This window comes from Panthera onca, chromosome C1 (genome assembly GCF_046562875.1).
Source record: "Panthera onca isolate mPanOnc1 chromosome C1, mPanOnc1 haplotype 2, whole genome shotgun sequence".
Taxonomy (NCBI): Eukaryota; Metazoa; Chordata; class Mammalia; order Carnivora; family Felidae; genus Panthera; species Panthera onca.
In genome coordinates, this window is record NC_138346.1 from 177,101,819 (window position 1) to 177,120,267 (window position 18,449).

The following is an 18,449-nucleotide window of genomic DNA, read 5'->3' on the forward strand; positions in this document are numbered from 1 at the left end:
CTGTAAAAAAGAAATCCCATGCTAAAAATCTATGCACATACGACCCATGGATTCATAGAAGCAGACTTTTCTAGAATTGAGAAGGATCTTGAATTGTATCTACTTTAAAAATACCTTGGGGGGGTGCCTGGGTGGCTCAGTCGATTAAGGGTCGACTTCAGCTCAGGTCATGATCTCGCAGTCCGTGAGTTTGAGCCCCACATCGGGCTCTGTGCTACAGCTCAGAGCCTGGAGCCTGCTTCGGATTCTGTGTCTCCCTGTCTCTCTGTCCCTCCCCCACTCACACCCTGTCTCTCAAAAATTATTAAATGTTAAAAAAAATTTTTTTTTAAATACCTTGAGGAAACTGAGGCAGTGGGTCTTTTTTTTTTCTTTTTTTAAATTTTCAATCATAACTAAATAAGCAGTTGTTTACTAAGTCTCATACTAATAGTATGATTATTTACTAGAAATAATATCTGCCGTACCAGAATTTTCAGTTAAGCTTTCCTTTAGGTACATGTGTCAGTGTCATAAAAGGGGCATAGATGTAGGAGGGAGTTTGAAGTCACTTAGCCTTTTGGGTCTCAGTCGTGTAAAGTAAAACACATAACACCCGCAGGGTGAGATATAAGAGAGAAGGCATGCTAACAGCCTCATCCTCTTTTGTTGTAGGTGCTCAATAAATAAGAGTTTGAGAATCATTATTAGAGAGCTCGTCTAGCATTTTTTTAAAATATTTATTTTGAGAGAGTACACACACGTGCACATGCATGAGTGAGCGGGGGAGGGGCAGAGAAAGAGAATACCAAGCAGGCTCCGCACTGCCAGTACAGAGCCCAACTGGGGGTCAGTCCCATGAACTGTGAGATCATGACCAGAGCCAAAATCTAGAGTCAGACGCTTAACTGACTGAGCCACCCAGGTGCCCCTCGTCTAACATTTTTAATGAATGGGCTATTTTATAAAACTTTATATACTTTTTCGAAAGCGTATCTAGCCTATCACACGGAATCTGAAGTGGGCTGGCTCTAGGCTCTGTGTTCAGCACAGAGCCTGAAGCAGGGCTCGAACTCATGAGCTGTGAGATCATGACCTGAATCGAAGTCAGACGGTCAACTGACTGAGCCCCCCAGGTGCCCCTGCTCTTGTCTAAGCCTGAGAGCCTGAGACATCCACTTTTGCTGGTTTCGTGAAAAGAACACACCAGCTTTCTTCAACAAAACAGATTTCTCTTGCCAAGCGAATAGAACTTGGAAAACGTGAATATTTCCATTGCGACACGTTAGCCTCCTTATACTTCTGGGGGGGGGGGGTGGGAACAGCATGCAGCACTTAAAGAGACTCAGACTCGAGTTATCTGATTCTTTTACTTAGTGAAGGAGTAATTTCTGCTGGAAATGTTGGGATGATTAATTGTATTTATCTGTTTTCAAGGTTCTGAGCTCCAAACTCATGCCAACAGCTGATGATGACATGGCAAGAAATTGTGCGAAATCCTTCTGTGAGAACTTCCTCAAAGCAGGAGGGTTGAGGTTAGTCTCACTGTGATGTTACACGAGTTGCAGAGAACGGGTGTAGTTATCGTGGCTGGCTTCTCCTGCCAGGCCTTGCTTCTGCCTACAAGGTATTATGTGAAGCGTCACGAGAGGTATAATCAGGAGTGACGTTTCAGTCTTCGGAACGCCTGAATTCATTCTGTGCCTTTTGGTTCTTTGGAGAACCGGCAGAAGCACATCTCCTTCCCTCTGGTAGTGGAGGAAATTCTTGAAGAAGAGAGGAAGCAGATCTGTTTCTGTTCGTTCCCACCTCCATTTCACACCAGGTGAATGTGATTCCTGGGAACGCCTGCTGTACGAGGCACTCGTGCTGGGGATGCAGAGATAACTTAGATCTCATCCCTGCCCTAGAGTGGTTCATGGTTTTAGCAAAGAATAACAGTTATTGTAGGTCCCAAAACAGGCTAATAGAAAGTCCTTGGGGGCGGGGGCAGAGGTTATGGAAGATAGTGCTTAAGTGGTTAAATTTTCATGGGATAATAAGATTAGGAAGCGCTTCACAGAACATGGCGTTTGAGCTGGGAATTGAGAAGTGAGCAGTCATCCCCTAGGGGGCTCGTGATGAGAGGGCCCGCTAAGCCGGAGAGGACGGGGTGAGCACAGGCACTAAGGTGCGTGGCCTGTCCTGGGAACCACGGTAGCCTGGGGAGGTCCCGAGCACAGGCAGAAGGAGAGATGTATGTAAAGTAGGGCCACCCTGAGGAACTTCAACCTTAGCTTCTAGACCGGGGAACACAGGAGGTTTCAGAGCCAGGCGTTGCCTGGAACGCTCGCTTTGGCTGCAGTGGGGACGATGAGTAAATAGAAGCGGGAGAGGTAGAGGCAGGGAGAGCCATGCGGAGCTGTGTCAGTGGCCCAGAGCAGAGTAACAGGTTGTAAATGTAGGGCGCCGGTAACTGACATTTATAGGGTAACATGGGCAAGTCTTATGACTAGAAGTACCGGAGGAGATTTCACAATGGCCCTGTGATTCCTAGCCTGGGACAGTGAGCAAATGGTGAACATTTGGTCAGTGTGGGAAGTAAGCGTGGAAGGAGATGGAGGGTGCGGGACATCAAGAGGGACGGACGTGGTTGGTCAGGTGAAGTGCATGCTTTGGTCGCGATGCCCTCGAGGGGAGCGGAGAACGGCATTGGAGACATGGAGGGGCCAGTGGTGTGTGAGTGGCGTTAGGGCACGAGTGTTCAGCCGTGAGCGTGAGGGCAGGAGGTGGAGTCAGACTGCAGGCCACTGCTTTACGGTGAGCAGAGAAGGAGGTGACAGTGACCGGAAGAGAAGAATAGCTGAGGGGAAAGTTTGCTTTTCTGCCTTTGTTTTTATCTCGGGGAAGCCTAGGTTGCCTTTGCAGGCTGTCTTAAAAAGAACGACCAAAGGAAAAGGGATGATCCCTGGGGCCAGGTTCTGCTCTGGAAAGAAGCAGGCCTGCCGTTTCCTCAGGTGAGGAAGCCATGAAGGCCGGAGGACCGTTGAAGGAATTCCTGTGGGAGGCCTTGTGGGGAAGAGGCTGAGCCGAGACCTTAAAGGGAATGGGCCTGAAAGAACCCCCAAGCGTATGGAAGGCCTACCGCTTGGGGCTTTATTTGTTTTCAGAATCGCAGAGGTGTTCTCAGTGAACACTCATTTCTGATTACTCACTTCCGCTTACAGGGCTCTGGCGTAAAGGCGTTTTACTGCTGGCTTAGTTTTGTATGTCAGTTAACCTCCATGTCAGGCATTGTTCTGAACACTGAGAACAGAGCAGTGAACAGATTAGACAAACTCCACATCCTTGTGAAGCTTACCGTCTAGAGGGGGGAGATGAGCAGTAAAGAAATAAAGGTAAAAGCATATGTCGGGAGGTGAGAAGAGCTGTAGACAAAAATGAGACAAGCAAGAGGGGACAGACAGGGTTGTGATTTTCAGTAGGGTGATCAGGGAAGGTGTCACTGATGGGGTTATGTTTTACAAACATCTGAAAGAGGTGAGGAAACGAGACCTGGAGATCCCTGGGGGAGAGCCGTCCAGAAGGGCAGTCAGTGTGTGCCCCTGCGTGAAACAGACCTGGTACCTTTGGAGACCAGCAGTCCCGCGTGGTTGGGGTAGTGGGAAGGAGGCAAAACAGGGACACATGAGGCTATAGACATACCAGAGGTCAGCTTATGTAGAATCTTACAGGTTCGCGTGAAGACTTTCTTCTCTGCAGGAAATCAGAGGCCGTGGAGGATTTTGTGCAAAGCAGTGCGATGATCTCACTTATATTTTAAAAGGATCACTCTGATCTTTTGAGAGTAGATTTTGGGGGTGGAGAGTCAAGAGTAGAAGCAGGAAGAACAGTTAGGAAGCTTTTATAGGAATAGAGATTGTAGCTGATGTGATAGCTTTATTGAGTTCACCAGTTCCAGGTATGTTTTTTAACTGTTAGTTCCAGTGATAAGATAACGGTTAATCAATGAACTCACAGCAGTTAGCGAGAAGGAGGACTATCCAAATGCTCTATCTTTTTGCTAAGCAGGAAATCTAATGCTAAAGGGACCAGGAGGGTTATAGGTATCATGGGAAATCATTGCTAAAAATATATCTGGTCCATGTGTATGTAAGGACCTTGTAGAAATTGTAAGTAATTGATAGCATTTACATGAGCAATTAATTACTTAGAGAAAATTTCCTATGAAAGAAATACAAGTCTTTATTTCATATTCTGCCCTTTTGTTTTCTTTTCTTTTAAGTTTGGTTGTAAATGTCATGCAGAGGGATTCCATCCCCTCAGAAGTAGACTATGAAACAAGGCAGGGAGTTTACTCCATCTGCCTACAGCTTGCGAGGTAGGTAAATACATCCTACTAGTCTCCCAAGGCAGTATTTTTCTTCCCAAGCCCTATCATTTTGAGTAGTTATGAAATGACCTCAAATAAATGTAGCTTTTTGTTTCCTTTGAAGATTCTTACTTGTTGGGCAAACAATGCCCACATTGTTAGATGAAGACCTCACCAAAGATGGCATAGAAGCACTTTCTTCTCGCCCATTCCGAAACGTCAGCCGGCAGACAAGCAGGCAGATGTCCTTGTGTGGTACCCCAGAGAAGTCCTCCTACCGACAGTTGTCCGTGTCCGACAGGTCTTCTATCAGGGTCGAGGAGATCATCCCTGCTGCGCGAGTTGCAATACAAGTAAGTGATCTGTGCATTCAAGCAGTGTGGCATCTTTCCTCTTTGAAGGAAGTTATTGACGCGAATATGGACGTGAATATGGCCTTCAAGGAACTTCCAGTGAGCAAGAAAGAGACCACTAGTGCAGAAATGACTGTCATTCAAGGCGGGAACCATCAAGGGTTGCGGGAGCGCTACAAGGGCAGAACATTTGCAGGCCTTCAGAATAAGAACAGTAATCGCCTTCACCCATAGCTGTCGTGGATGATTTTACATAGCAGGTGGCATTGGTGTTAGGCCTCAAAGACAGGAGAGATTACAGATGGCGAAGCATGGAGAATTGTTCCAGCAGGAGGGCAGGTGTGAGCAAAGGTAGAGAGGCAGAACAGAGCTTGTAGGGAAGGTCACGGGGTCGTTCACACAGTAGTGTGGGAGAGGAGAGTGGCAGGTGTCTGAAAGCCTGAGCGTGGAGATCAGTCTCTGTGTTACAGGTAGCAGAGAGATACTGAAAGTCTTTGAACAGTATGGAAGCATGAAAAAGGCTGTCCTTCTGGATGATCTTGGCGGAAAAGAGTCTCACAAAACTGAGACCAGTGAGAAGGTTCTGGAAGTCAGTAGAATAATCATGTTCCAGTACTACCTTTTCTCATGACTCTTTCCATACTTCTTTAGACAATGGAAGTAAGTGACTTCACGTCTACTGTGGCTTGTTTCATGAGGTTGTCATGGGCTGCGGCTGCAGGACGACTGGACCTCGTTGGGAGTAGCCAGCCAATTAAAGAAAGCAATTCTCTGTTTCCTGCTGGAATTCGAAACAGACTCAGCAGCTCAGGTACTGATTTAAAAGGACAGAGTAATGAGCTCGTTGGGCAAGAAAGAAGCTGTAAGAGTAACCTATGCATAGGCTTGTTCAGAGTCACGAGAAGAAAGCCTTTTCTCTTGCTTTTGAACATGAGTAAAAAGCCCATGAAGCTGTGCACTTAAGACTTGTGCACATTACTGAACTTGTGCCATACTTCATCGAAGAAAACAAGCATTGGTACGCAGAGAGTAAGTGGGGAAACCAAATCAAGCAGAGTTCTTAGCTCACTGAGGGTTGTAAAAGTGCCAAGAGGTGAATAATGGTGGCTGTAATAAAAACGCATCTAGAATTCCTACCTGGGAAAGTCATTTTCTTGATTTGGCTGGTTATTTTCTGCTACGCTTTTATGAATAGCTTTATTTCTCAGCTTCATTTGGTTTCCCTCTTCAGTTTGTGTGTGTGTGTGTGTGTGTGTGTGTGTGTGTGTACCTCAGTATAAAAGTTTCAAAAACGTATGGCATTCTTACAGTGAAGCGCAGAAATGTTAAATGTACACGCTTTTTGGGATTTTTCTGTACGAATAACCCATCTAGATCAGGATGAGGAACATTTCTAACATCCCCACAAGACTCTCTCATGCCTTCCAAACTGCACTGTTCTCCCTTCTGTCACCTCAAATGAGTTTCGCCTCATAAGTGCATATTTTGAGTGCCTCCAAATGTGTTTTAAAGCAGTCAGGGTCAGATAAAGTGATTAAGTGTCTCTTGTTTCCTAGACCAAAATGTCAGATTGCCTCTTCGCACCCTTTAATTTCACTTGAGGCTCCCGGGGCGCATTAAAAGGATGTTAGGGTACCGTGAGGGTCCTGTGGGGTCCGCAGTAACCTCCTGCTTGCCTCTTCCCAGGAAGCAATTGCAGCTCTGGGAGCGAAGGGGACCCAGCAGCCCTGCACGCAGGCATCTGCGTGCGCCAACAGTCTGTGTCCACCAAAGACTCCCTGATCGCCGGGGAGGCTCTCTCTCTTCTTGTCACGTGCCTGCAGCTTCGGAGCCAGCAACTGGGTATGCAGGAGGCTTGTTTTTCCTTCATCTCTTTTAGGGAAAGGCCAGGTTTCTGTTGGCCTTCATAGATAAGGTCATGCTAATAGAAATGGAAAAGGGGGGAAAGTTGGCAGGTGGAATAAGTAAGAATAGTGCTTAGAGTAGTTAGATTCTGAATAAGTATTTATTGAGTACCTTCTGTAAGCAGGGTTCCACAGTAGGTGTTGGAAGGGCACTATGCCTGCCCTCCAGGAGCTTACTGTCTAGTTGAGGAATTAAGACAACCCACATTTATAGCCCATGAACCATAGAACTAGAATTACATATCAGTCTCTAAACTGATGATGACTCTAGTAGTCAAAGTCACGAAACTTCAGATTTGCCCTTTTATCTTCATTTGTGGGCTTTGGCAGACTGGGGCTGTTATTGATCCTACTTTAACGTTAGAACACCGCAGGGTGTTCTCATCACACTCTCTTCTCTGTCTGTGCCCCTTCTCCCCATGATCTCATCCACCGTCACAGCCCCAAACTCCTTCCAGATGCAGATAATGTCTGAATTTGGAGCTCTGGCCTGGACCACCGCCCCGACCCCTCCACCGGGCTCTTAGGTAGACTTCCCAGGCTTGACGGTTCCACAGCTGAAATGCTCAGCTGGCCCATATCACACACATTTACCAGCTTAGTTAATAGTGGCTTCATTCTTTCACTTGCTCTGGCCAGAAACCTTGCAGTCATCCTTGATTTCCTTTTTCACACCCATTTCTAATGTGTCAGCACATTCTCCTTCCAACTGTGTCTAGATTCCACCCTCTGGTACCACTGTCACTGTCACAACCCTCTGATCCAGCATCACCCCTTGCTTGGATTATAGCAGTAGCACCTTCACTAATCTCCCTGCTTCTACCCTTGCAGTTTACTCTCCACACAGTAACCAGAGTGGACCTCCTACCATGTAAGTCAGATTGTATCATCCCTCTGTTGAAAACCTGGCAGCGGCTTCTCAGGTTGCACTGAGTAAAAGCCAAATCTCAATTACTAAGGCATTCGAGGCCAGACAGAGTCCACCCCTTTGATGCCTCTGTGCCTTCACCGTCTACTGCTCTCCCCTCACTCCCTGTGCTTTGGCCACCCGGCGTCCTGGCTGTTCCCCAGCACTCCAGGCACGTTCCTGCCTCAGGACCCTCGCACCGGCTGTTCCCTCTTCCTGGTGTGTTCTTCCCCCATCTTTCCCACGTGGCTCTCTCTTCCTCATTTCCTGCAAGTGTGCTTAACCTCACCTACTTAGTGACATGTTGTTCTCTGCCCGCCTTTTTAATGAAGTCACAACCCTCCCCTCATCCCAGCACTACCTAAACTCCTTACCTTGTTTCTTCTTTATCGCTTACTGTTTTATAGCATAGAATATAATTTGTTTACTTACTATGTTTATCGTCATCATCCCTTCCCCATCTGGACTGTAAGCTCCACAGAGACTTTTGTCCATTTTGTTCCCTACTGAATCTCTCACACCCAAATACTGCCCAGTATGTAGTAGGCCCTCAATAAATATTTATTCAGCAACAAAGTCTTAATAGCTCCACTTTTAAAAATTGTACCAACCCATAGGTGTCCTGTTCTTCCCTTCTATTACCAATTCAGACTGCCTGTTGTGTAGAATTGATCATTATGTGTTTAGTAGAATATCCAACCTCTTTGTATAAGACACTCAAGGTAAAGCTAGAAAAAACTCAGACATTTGTAGAACGGTAAGTAGTGTCCAAATGGTTAGTTTGAGCAAGAATGGTTTTGAAGACATATATAGGAAGTATAAGTCATTATGAAATGCTTTTGAGCAAATGCCATAATCATAGATCAATTTTCCTATCATTATTTTAGTGATATTCTCAAATCAAAATGAAAGAATTACAACTTCCCTTCAAGCTTTTTTATCATTTGTAATTTTATGGTAGGGTACATTTTATAGTTACAGGTATTGATAGTTTATCAAGGCAAGATATATTTATAGCCAGTATGTACGAGACACCATGCTGAAATGTGCAGGTACAGAGATGACCAAGAGTCTCTCGAGGGGAAACTCAGACGTGTGGAGGCAGTTATGGGCAGTACTGAATTCGATTCCATGTAGAAGAAGAGACGAAATTCTTCTGTAGTTAAGCATAAATTTTTCAGAATTTTGAAAATGCATTTGCTGACTTGTTTCCCACCCCCAATTCTCCTTATTCTTATCGTTAGCATCTTTCTATAACTTGCCCTGTGTTGCCGATTTTATCATTGATATTCTGCTTGGATCACCAAGTGCTGAGGTAAGAATTTTGACTGTACTAAAAAAAATCCCCTTGGTCCTGCTCTGTCGAGGGCCCTTTGGAGACCTGTGACCCTGCGTGGAGTACAGAGGAATGGCATTTAGCCCTCTCAGGAAGTCCTCCGAAGGGGGCGGGGACCACTCTGAGAGCAGAGTAACCATTTGGGCTCTCTGCCCTCCCTTCTATTCCATATTCAGAAGTTCAGAGACTAGTGCTAGGGTCAGTTGTGTGTGTTTGTAACAAACAAAACGTTGCAGCGGCGTTGAGCGTCCGCCGCTGGCATTCAGTGTCAACGTGTTGGTCACAATCAAGAAAGACCAGCTGCAAGCCGTGAACTTTCACTGGATTTTCTCATTCTGATTTTCTTGTACGGCCTTGAAAATTCACTTGGAAACACTTGAAGAGTTTTCTTATTTTCATTTTTATCAAATTATCAAACTATTGATTGGCGTAGGAGAGAAGAATAATTTGGGAAATCCGTTCTCAGACTGCATTTGTTTTTAATCAGCCCTACGGTATTTAATGTCAACTTTACCATTAGTGATTAAACCGTTCACACCCTTATAGTATCCTTCAGGTCGTGGACTTTGGAGGAAAATCCTTTTGTAAGCAGTGTCTAAGTGTCGGTTGGTGTATGTCCTTTGCCACTCACGATGTAATTTCAGATTCGCCGTGCTGCCTGTGATCAACTATATACTCTTAGTCAGACAGATACTTCAGCTCATCCAGATGTCCAGAAGCCAAACCAGTTTCTCCTAGGTGTGATTCTCACAGCCCAGCTACCTCTCTGGTCCCCAACTAGTATAATGAGAGGAGTCAATCAGAGGTATGTAATCACGATGAAAAAGCTCACGGCATACAGAAAGAGAATCATGATTTGCATGCTGCCCCCTGCTGAGGTCCACAGTGCATTACTCAGTTGACAAAAGAATTTCTCCTTTCCTCTTGTACCCTTTGTGCCCCGAGAGAGAGGGTATTTCCATTCTTATTATCCCCATTCAGGACAGGAGAGTCAGAAGAAACAATACCGGGCCTTCTTCCCTTTGAATTACTTCCCATTCTCACCTCCACCCCAGGTGGTCCGCCACCCTCAAGAGAAAGAGGAGCTTGCTTTCTGAAAGCTGGTTGGTGAGAGGCTGAAATTATTGGAGCCCGATCACTTTTTGAAGGTCCGACTCCTCACGTCCTTGCATGCATCCCTCTCTCAGAGCAGCGTGCTTCCTGACTTCATGTCCAGATATAGCTGAGGCATCCTTCTGGCTTTCTTCCCTGGTTTTACATGAGCCTGGGCACGGAGGGAATCTGCGGTCCAGGCTGATAGAGCGGCTTGAGTAAGTCCGTTCTGCCTGCCCCACTGTCCCTCAGTGGGCCAGCCCGCATGCAAGGCTGCCCCGGGCTAGGCCCAGGATGGGAGGTGAGGGGATCCCATGCTGACCTCCACTTTCTCCAACTTAGTTTCACCAGAGAACCCTCGCCGTGGGGCTCATGAGGTGCCACTGAGATTTGTGAAATCGGTGTCCACTTGCTTTGTGTATCTGCTTTACAAATTAGAGCCCTGGAAGGGAAGGAATGTTAGATCTACTCCAAACCCCTAAGTGTGGCTAAGGATCCAGACCCCTAAATTTGGATCCAAACTCAGTCTTTGGAAGCATACAGTTCAGTAGCATTAAGTATATTCTCATTATTATGCAACCATCTCCACCAGCCGCTTCTAGAACTTTTTCATCATCGTAAACTAAAACCTTCTGCCCATTAAGGAAGCCGTTGAATGAAAGACTAATAAACTTGACTCCATAAAAACTAAAATACTCTGTGTGGGAAACTAATACCATAAATCCAAAAGTCAGTTGCCCGACTGGCTGTATAGATTTGTAACATGCCAGACAAGAAGCTGATTTTCATAATGTATATAAAAAGCTGTTAGAAATCACTAAACAAATGACCCAACAGCCAAATTGAAAAATGGGCAAAAGACACGAAGAGACGGTTCCAAAACAAATACAGGTGGGTTGTTTTGTTTGTGTTTTTTTATTTTTAGATTTGCTAGATTTTTTTCTTTTTACTGGAGCAAAGTATACATACAATTGATCATTTTACTGATTTTTAAGTCTGTAATTCAGTGACGTTAAGTACATACACATTGTTGTGCAGCTGTCCCCGCTGTCTGTTCCCAGAACTTTCTCATCATCCCAAACTGAAACTCTGTATCCATAAAACAGTAACTCCCCTCTCATTCCTCCTCCATCCATTCTCCTATTTCCGAGGTTCCTCCATGTCATAGCATGTGTTAGTTAGGATTTCATTTCTAATTAATACTGAAAAATATTTCCTTTATCTGTTCTTTCTTTTGTTGCCTGTGCTTTTGGCATTGCATCCAAGAAATGATCACCAAATCCACTGTCACAAAGTTTCCCCTCTATGTTTTCTTCTAAGGTTTTTAGTTTTCACTCTTATGCTTACTTGTTTGATCTATTCGAGCTAAATTCTGTGTGTAACATAAGGTGCCCGACTTCATTCTTTTCCATGTGGGTAATCCAGTGGTCACGGCACCTTTCTCCCATTGAATGGTTTTGACAACTGATGAAAAATCATTCGACTGCTGGCTTGCTGACTGATTGATTGGCTCTTCGTTTCTCTTCCATTGATCTGTGTGTATCTCCATGCCAGTATCACATGGCTTCATTGCCGTAGCATTGTCGAATTCTTCCACCGTTGTTTGTCCTCTTCACCGTGCGAGCCTTTTGCTTCATTTGCTAAGTGGATGCCTAAGTACTTTACTCTTATTGATGCTTTTGTAAATGGAATTGTTTCGTTTTTCATATTCTCCATTGTTGGTGTATGGAAGCAGAACTGATTTTCGTGTCACAATTTTGTATCTTGCTGCATTTACTGATTAAATCTTTCTGTGTGGACTCTGGGGTTTTCCACATGTAGGATCACGTCATCCACAAACAGAGAATTGTACCTCTGTGTAAGCCATTTTTTAAGAAGTGAGCTATTGCACTTGTGCTTTTTGTAAGACTCAGATTATTTAATAGAACTTAAATTTAAGAGTTTGATTTGATATTAAATTTCTCAAAACTCAGGAAAGAAAGAAAGCATTGGATGAGTTTTTAACATACCTTCTCAAAGAATCTCTCGGATGTAGAGCATTTAACTTCACCTAAAATTGAATCTTTAGTTATATGTTTTTTATAATTTGAAATGGTGTTTCACAACTTACTCTAATGGCCGTGTTTGATACATGTTTTCCTTAACAGTGATGACGACAATAGCTACTTCTGTGGTCTGACTATGTGCCATGCAGTAGGCCAGGTTCATTGCATATAGTCATCCTGTAATGCTCACAATGGACAAATGAGTTTGACAGTCTTATTGTCTTTAATCATCGTATTTCTCAGTTCATTATCTCCTCATCATTAGTGCATTCTTGAGCCTTGTGTGTGTGTGTGTGTGTGTGTGTGTGTGTGTGTGTGTGCATGTTTATTTCCAACACTCTAACAAGCATTTTAGAAATTAGAAACCAGACACATTGTCCCTAGACGCCCAACTGTAAGTGGTGGAGCCAGGATTTGAACCAAGGTCGCCTGACTTTAAAACTTGTGCTCTTTCCTGAGATAATGACAGAGAAGCTTCACTGACCACCCTGGATAAAAGAATTTACCTTCTGTTTTTTCTCTTACTGCACTCTGTTTGCCTTCTTAATATCACCTTTTGACATATGTATTTTCTAATGTGTTGACTGTCTTTTTTGTTCTTTGTCAGCTCTTCTAAAACAGTTGCAAGCATATAGTGTGCCTAGTCAATGTCGGTATACACAATTTCTATAGTGTATCTGTATCAGCAAAGTCACGAGTGTATTTCTTGCTAAGATATGGAAGTTGAATTAATGTAAAAGCGGTTATTTCATGCTTAGGAAAATTCCCTTGTTCAGCTGTTTTATGAGCCTTTTCTTACAAGGGAGATGCTTTTTTATTTCAAAATCTGACATTTTTTAATACTTGAAATCTTATCTTTTTTTAGACTACTATCTCAGTGTATGGAGTATTTTGATCTAAGGTGCCAATTATTAGATGATCTGACAAGTAAGTAAATGTCTAACTTTGATTCATGTAGGGGGAGGGGAGAGGGAAGAGTAGAAAAGAAAGCCAAATGGACATTTCTCAGTCTGACTGAGTGTATCTTAGATAAAAATGAGATTATAATTACTGTTCGAAGTTGAGTTTTATTTTCTTGAAAATAGCATGCAAACCCATATACCAGTTCTCTGTTCTCCAATTATATATGTAACCATTAATGTGTTGAGAAGATTTGTTGGTTTTAAAAATTGTCAAAGACACATGTTTTAATTACGCTGATATGGGGCGGGGGGGGGGGTTGCGGAAGAAGGGAAAGTGGGTGATGGGCCTTGAGGAGGGCACTTTTTGGGATGAGCACTGGGTGTTGCGTGTAAGCGATGAACCACGGGAACCTACCCTGGAAACCAAGGGCACTCTTTATGTGCTGTATGTTAGCCAACTGGACAATAAATTATATTAAAAAAAGAAAAAAGAATGACTGGAAAACATGTTCATACTGAATAAAATTACTTTCTTCTTTGAAGAAAAAAATAGTAATAATCACACTGATACAGAACTATTAGGAAGAATCTTTTCTCTCTAGTATAGTGAATTCTGACCATTTTAAAGGCTGATCATTGAAGGAAGGAGGGAATCTCTGTTGAGGTATATTGATAATAATAGAAATGAGTGATAGAAGCCAGTTAATTATTTTGTGTCAGGTGATTGAAGTATTGTTAGAAATTTTAGTGTTAGAGCATTTGGATTTTGATTGTACTTTCGTATAACACGAATGTATGTCGGGATGCTCTGTGTAAGTTTTAGTTGTTCAAATCAAGAGTCTGTTAGTTTATTTTCCACTCTTTACATAAAAGATTTGCCTCATCTTACAGAAAATAAGTAAAGTAAAAATCAGGCTGAACCAAAGTACTGATTGGAAACATTAATTGGAAAAGAATGTCAGCGCTGGGCAGTTACAAAGAAATACCTTGCACGTATGCTGGCTGTCAACCTCCACAGTCAGAATTTGGTTGTGAGGTTTGCTGGGGGACAGAGGTGAAAAAGGAAGAAAACCGAGTGGTTTCTCAAAAGAAACAGATCTTTTTGCCAGCACTTAAATCTGAGAGAGACTTGGTGCAGAGGTCTTTCGTGTAATGCACACGTGAAGACGTAGTCATTAGTAAGCCTCAGGAAATGTCTCCAAGGCAGATGCCTTCATCAGTTTCCCGAAAGTGTCTCTTGAAAGTGGGAGACACGGTGCTCTGAGCAGGACAGTGAAAAGGTTGTGTTGGAGCCTGAGATAATGTAGTCTGAGTGGATGTCTCGATGCGGGGGTCAGACCTGTTGTATCTGTCATCCAGAGAAGTGAATGGGTGAATGTCCATCTAACAGTCCAGCTGAATGCCACATTCTTCTGCCAGGCCGCTGGCAAGGTTTGCTCTCTGGTTTGGACTCGGAGAGGGTGGGTGTTCTGCTTTGCTTCTCGAGGACTGGAATCGTGAGTTGGCTGTATACATGATACATACAACTTCAGAAGGCATGAGCACGCTGTTAACATAGGCCTTCCCTGTGGTCATCGAGTGACTAATGAGGGATCCAGCATCCCTTATCGGGATGTTGAGGGCAGAGTGGGCATATGTCTGGAAACAAGCAATGTTTGCCATTTGGGGAGTATTTTGTATATGCCAGTTCCTGTACTAGGCACTTCATACCTAGCACCCTGAGTGTAGGTGTTAGCCTCATTTTGTAAATAAGTGGATTCAGATCCAGTGCCGGTTCCGCTCTGACCCTGAAGTATTCCTTTTCACCTGATGCTGTGGGGCCCTACCGCTTGTGGCTGCAGTGCAGTGGAAGGAGAGCACGGTCCGTCTTCTTCTCCTTCCCAGTCCCATCTTCCAGTATGGAACCTTGCTTTAATCCTTGCTTACAAGAAAGTAAGGTAACTTACTACAGTAGAGCAGGGTGGTTCTCGGGGTTTGGGGCACTATTTGGAAACCTGCACTCTGCTGCTGTGCTGCGGACCTCCGTCTCCTTTGTGGGACCCCCTTGGCCTAGGTGATGCCGTGGGAGCCTTGGCTGTCTTCGTACCCTCCATCCCTGCCTTCTCTAGAAGGGTGTGCTCCCAGGGGGCACCTGCTGACACCCCCTGGACCAGGAGCTTCTTTGGAGCAAGATTAGCCCCTTCGTCTTCTATCCTCAGCATATGGCCCACTGACCCGCACAGAGGGGCCCTCAATACATGTGTGGCTTAGGACTGAAGAGAGTGGGGAGGAAGGAGTGAGTGTGCGAAGCCGTCACGTTCCTCTGAGGCAGCAGATGCAGCCCACTGTTGATTAGTGACAGCTTTCTCAGATCGCCAGAATGGAAGGGTGGGACTTGACTTTGCCTGCTTTAATTCAGGATTTGGACTCCATGAAGGGAAATCCTTTTTTCTTTTCTTTGAAATGGATTTTTTTTTTTTTCCTTCTTAGCCTCAGAAATGGAGCAGTTAAGAATCAGCCCGGCTACCATGCTCGAAGATGAGATCACTTGGCTGGATAACTTTGAGCCTAATCGCACGGCTGAATGTGAGACCAGTGAAGCAGACAACATCTTATTGGCAGGACACCTACGGCTCATTAAGACCCTTCTTTCACTGTGCGGGGCAGAGAAGGAAATGCTTGGTAATTATTGCTTCCTCTTACCATGTGGCAGAATACCTCCCTTCTCAGTCCTTGCCGTAGTAGTGTTTGTAATTAGGAGAATAGGATAAGTGCTCAGTGCTCTGTAGAAAATTGACCCTTCAGGTAGTATGAGGTTGTCTGGAATTTTAGTGGCTAACAGACTTCAGGTGTATTCTACCTGTGTCATTAAACCATATGAAGAAGTTGATAGCGTTCAAAACGGTTGGTTCACATAATGTCTTAATACCAAGTAAAACTTACAGTTCAAAATAAGGTTTTCTCTTCTTGCTGTTACATACCTTATAAAATATTATCTATTATAGATCTTACCTCTTTTAAGGGTAATTCTCATCTGGGAGGCAGCCCCCAACCACTACCCCCTGCCTCGTGGGGTACATATGAATGTCCTGGGGTACATGTATAATTTGTCAGGGCATATTCAGTATTAGAAGGTACATTCAGAAAACAAGTCAAAACATTAATTACCACTTTTATCACACGAACTAAGCTCTATAAAAATCTTCTTGGCTACTGGGGATACATAGAAAAGAGTGATTCTACACCAGGCTAAGAAGGGTACATCACTTTACCTAAGGAAGGCAGGATTTTAAAAGTTTCAGAAACCCTCCTGTGGACTCCCCTATGCCCAAAGTAAGAATGAAGTGTTCACTCGGACCGTTCTGCCTCGTGTTCTTGGCATTTGTGTTTCCAAAGTGAAAGCATGACTTCTTTCACTCCATTGTCAGCTCATAAAGGAAGGTACCCTCACTTGTCTTTGTTCCCTGTCCCCTGACCCTCCCACCCATCCCCACCCCTCTGCCCCACAGACCTTTGCCATGTGTTATAAGTGCTCAAAAAATAAGCATCAAATTAAATTGAATGCCCTGCCATTGGGTGCCTTTGCTGCTCTGATATGAAAGTACAAAAACAGAGTCTTTGAATTAAAATGTGTTCATCCTCAACATGAATATTATGCTCTATTCCAGGTTCATCACTCATTAAACCATTGTTAGATGACTTCCTTTTCCGAGCTTCTAGAATTATTTTAAATAGTCATTCTCCAGCTGGCAGTGCCGCCATCAGTCAACAGGACTTTCATCCAAAGTATGGAAAATGCACGTTGTGTTCAGTTTTGGTAAAAATTCTAATTCGAAACTTTAGTCCAAAAAGCTTTTCTTAACTTGGAGTTTGTTTCCATCTTGTGAGTGTGTGTAGTTATAAGATATTATCCACCCTATGAAGAAATGCATGTAAAGGGGCTCAGGATAAGCCTGCCTGGCACATAATGAGTGCTGTGCAAGGATGCTGGTGCCATTATTATCATCAAATAAGAAGAGTAAGTAGTAAATAATGTGCTTAATTTGGTCGGTAGCAAATTCCAAGACAAACCGAGATCAGAAGAATTAAATCCAAAGTTAGAGTAAATAGGCTCTGAATCTTGAGTTTCTTCTAGGAAGAAAGCGTAGGTGCTTTTAGTGCATGAACCTTGTGATTTGCTGGGTATTGCCTGTGTCCTGACGATTAAAACTGCTAGTGACTTATTGTGGTAATTTTAGAATCAAATACTGTGTTAGTTTTTATGGGTAGAAATTTGAAAGATCTTTCTGGAATGTTGGCCCTACTTGGGTGCTCCTGGAGCTATAGGAGGAGGCTGCCCCATGCTGCCATCTTCCTTGCTCTGAATCCAGCTTACTCCATTCTTACGAAAACCAGACTTAACTGAATAATCCTGAAGAAACTGGGGATTTGGTATTTAACCAGTGAAAAACACTCCTGTATAATTTCAGTGGTTATTGAAACGAGCAAGGCACAAGAAGCAAGAAGATTTCATGGAATCTCAAGCGATATCTTTTCATGTATGAGTATTTCTCTATGTAGCTTTCCTTACTAGCAAAATCTGTTTCAGGCAGTCAACCTTCATTAGAACTCTTGGGGTGTCTCTCAGGCTTTGGCTCCCATCTCACCCCTGCCCCTCTTGTTCTGGAAGATCCGGCACTGGCTCCGTGGGGAGTCTTTTATTAAAGTAGTAGAAATACGTGAGTATCTCCGTTTTCAGTGAACGGGGAAAATAAATCTTTAGCAGTTTAATTGAAATTTTTATTCGTGAACCCTCCTTGTATTTATTAAAAGTAATACCTCCATCAGCAAGGAGTTGGGTTTTTTAATCATACACAGTGCCTTAATTAGAAAAGGCAGTGTTTTGTTTCATCCCTCCCCGTGCATTGAGTGAGGCTCACTTATCACAGTGACTCCAGCTGTTTCCCGTCTGAACCCTAATGCCAGAAAGAGCTTTAAAATACACAGTATTTTCACAAGTGACATTTATTCTTATTAACACTAACAAAGGAATTTCGTAATGCTTAGCCTGTGTGTACAGTTCCTCCTATTTGTTCTTTACCTGTCCTTTGCAAACCAAAAGTCCAAGGAAGAGGCAAAGGACAGGGCCAGCTGCTGGCCATTGTCCTCAGGGCCTGGCCCAGTGCTGATCTAAGAGCCCCACAGCCCCTCGTGAACACATCTCCCACACTGCACCCCATACATGTTTCTCTCAGAGGTTCGATGTCCTCTTTTCTGTGTATCCTTCCTAACCTGTGATCTCCTCAGTAATGTAAGGTTGGCCTAGGTGACAGTGAGAAATTACTGTCCATCCCCAAAGTGATTTCTTCTAAACGTGAACAATTATCAGAAGCCTTTGGTTTCCTGCAGACTGCCTGCTAGTTACCTTTTATTGTCATTTGAAACAAATTAATTTGGCAAACCACGTATTTCTGTCTCCGTTTTCTCGGCAAGATGAAGTTGATTAGTGTCCTCGAAGAATTTTTTATCACCAGACACATATAAAAAACATTTACGGGTATCTCTTCTGATCCACATAGCTTTCTTTTCCTGCCATTTAGATATTTGAATTTCAGGACAATG

The 18,449-nt window shown here is 43.8% G+C and overlaps 1 protein-coding gene across 3 annotated transcripts in view; it reads left to right on the forward strand.

Moving 5' to 3' along the window:
• Positions 1-18,449, forward strand: part of USP24 (ubiquitin specific peptidase 24) — a 140,428-nt gene that overhangs the window by 79,100 nt on the left and 42,879 nt on the right. For all 3 annotated transcript variants that reach the window (XM_060624012.3, XM_078451879.2, XM_060624013.3), the window contains 10 exons: positions 1,417-1,514; positions 4,244-4,339; positions 4,455-4,683; positions 5,335-5,494; positions 6,370-6,525; positions 8,739-8,809; positions 9,475-9,635; positions 12,833-12,894; positions 15,339-15,530; positions 16,517-16,634. In XM_060624012.3, coding sequence (XP_060479995.1) covers positions 1,417-1,514; positions 4,244-4,339; positions 4,455-4,683; positions 5,335-5,494; positions 6,370-6,525; positions 8,739-8,809; positions 9,475-9,635; positions 12,833-12,894; positions 15,339-15,530; positions 16,517-16,634 — 1,343 coding nt within the window. The remainder of the gene's footprint in view (positions 1-1,416; positions 1,515-4,243; positions 4,340-4,454; positions 4,684-5,334; positions 5,495-6,369; positions 6,526-8,738; positions 8,810-9,474; positions 9,636-12,832; positions 12,895-15,338; positions 15,531-16,516; positions 16,635-18,449) is intronic.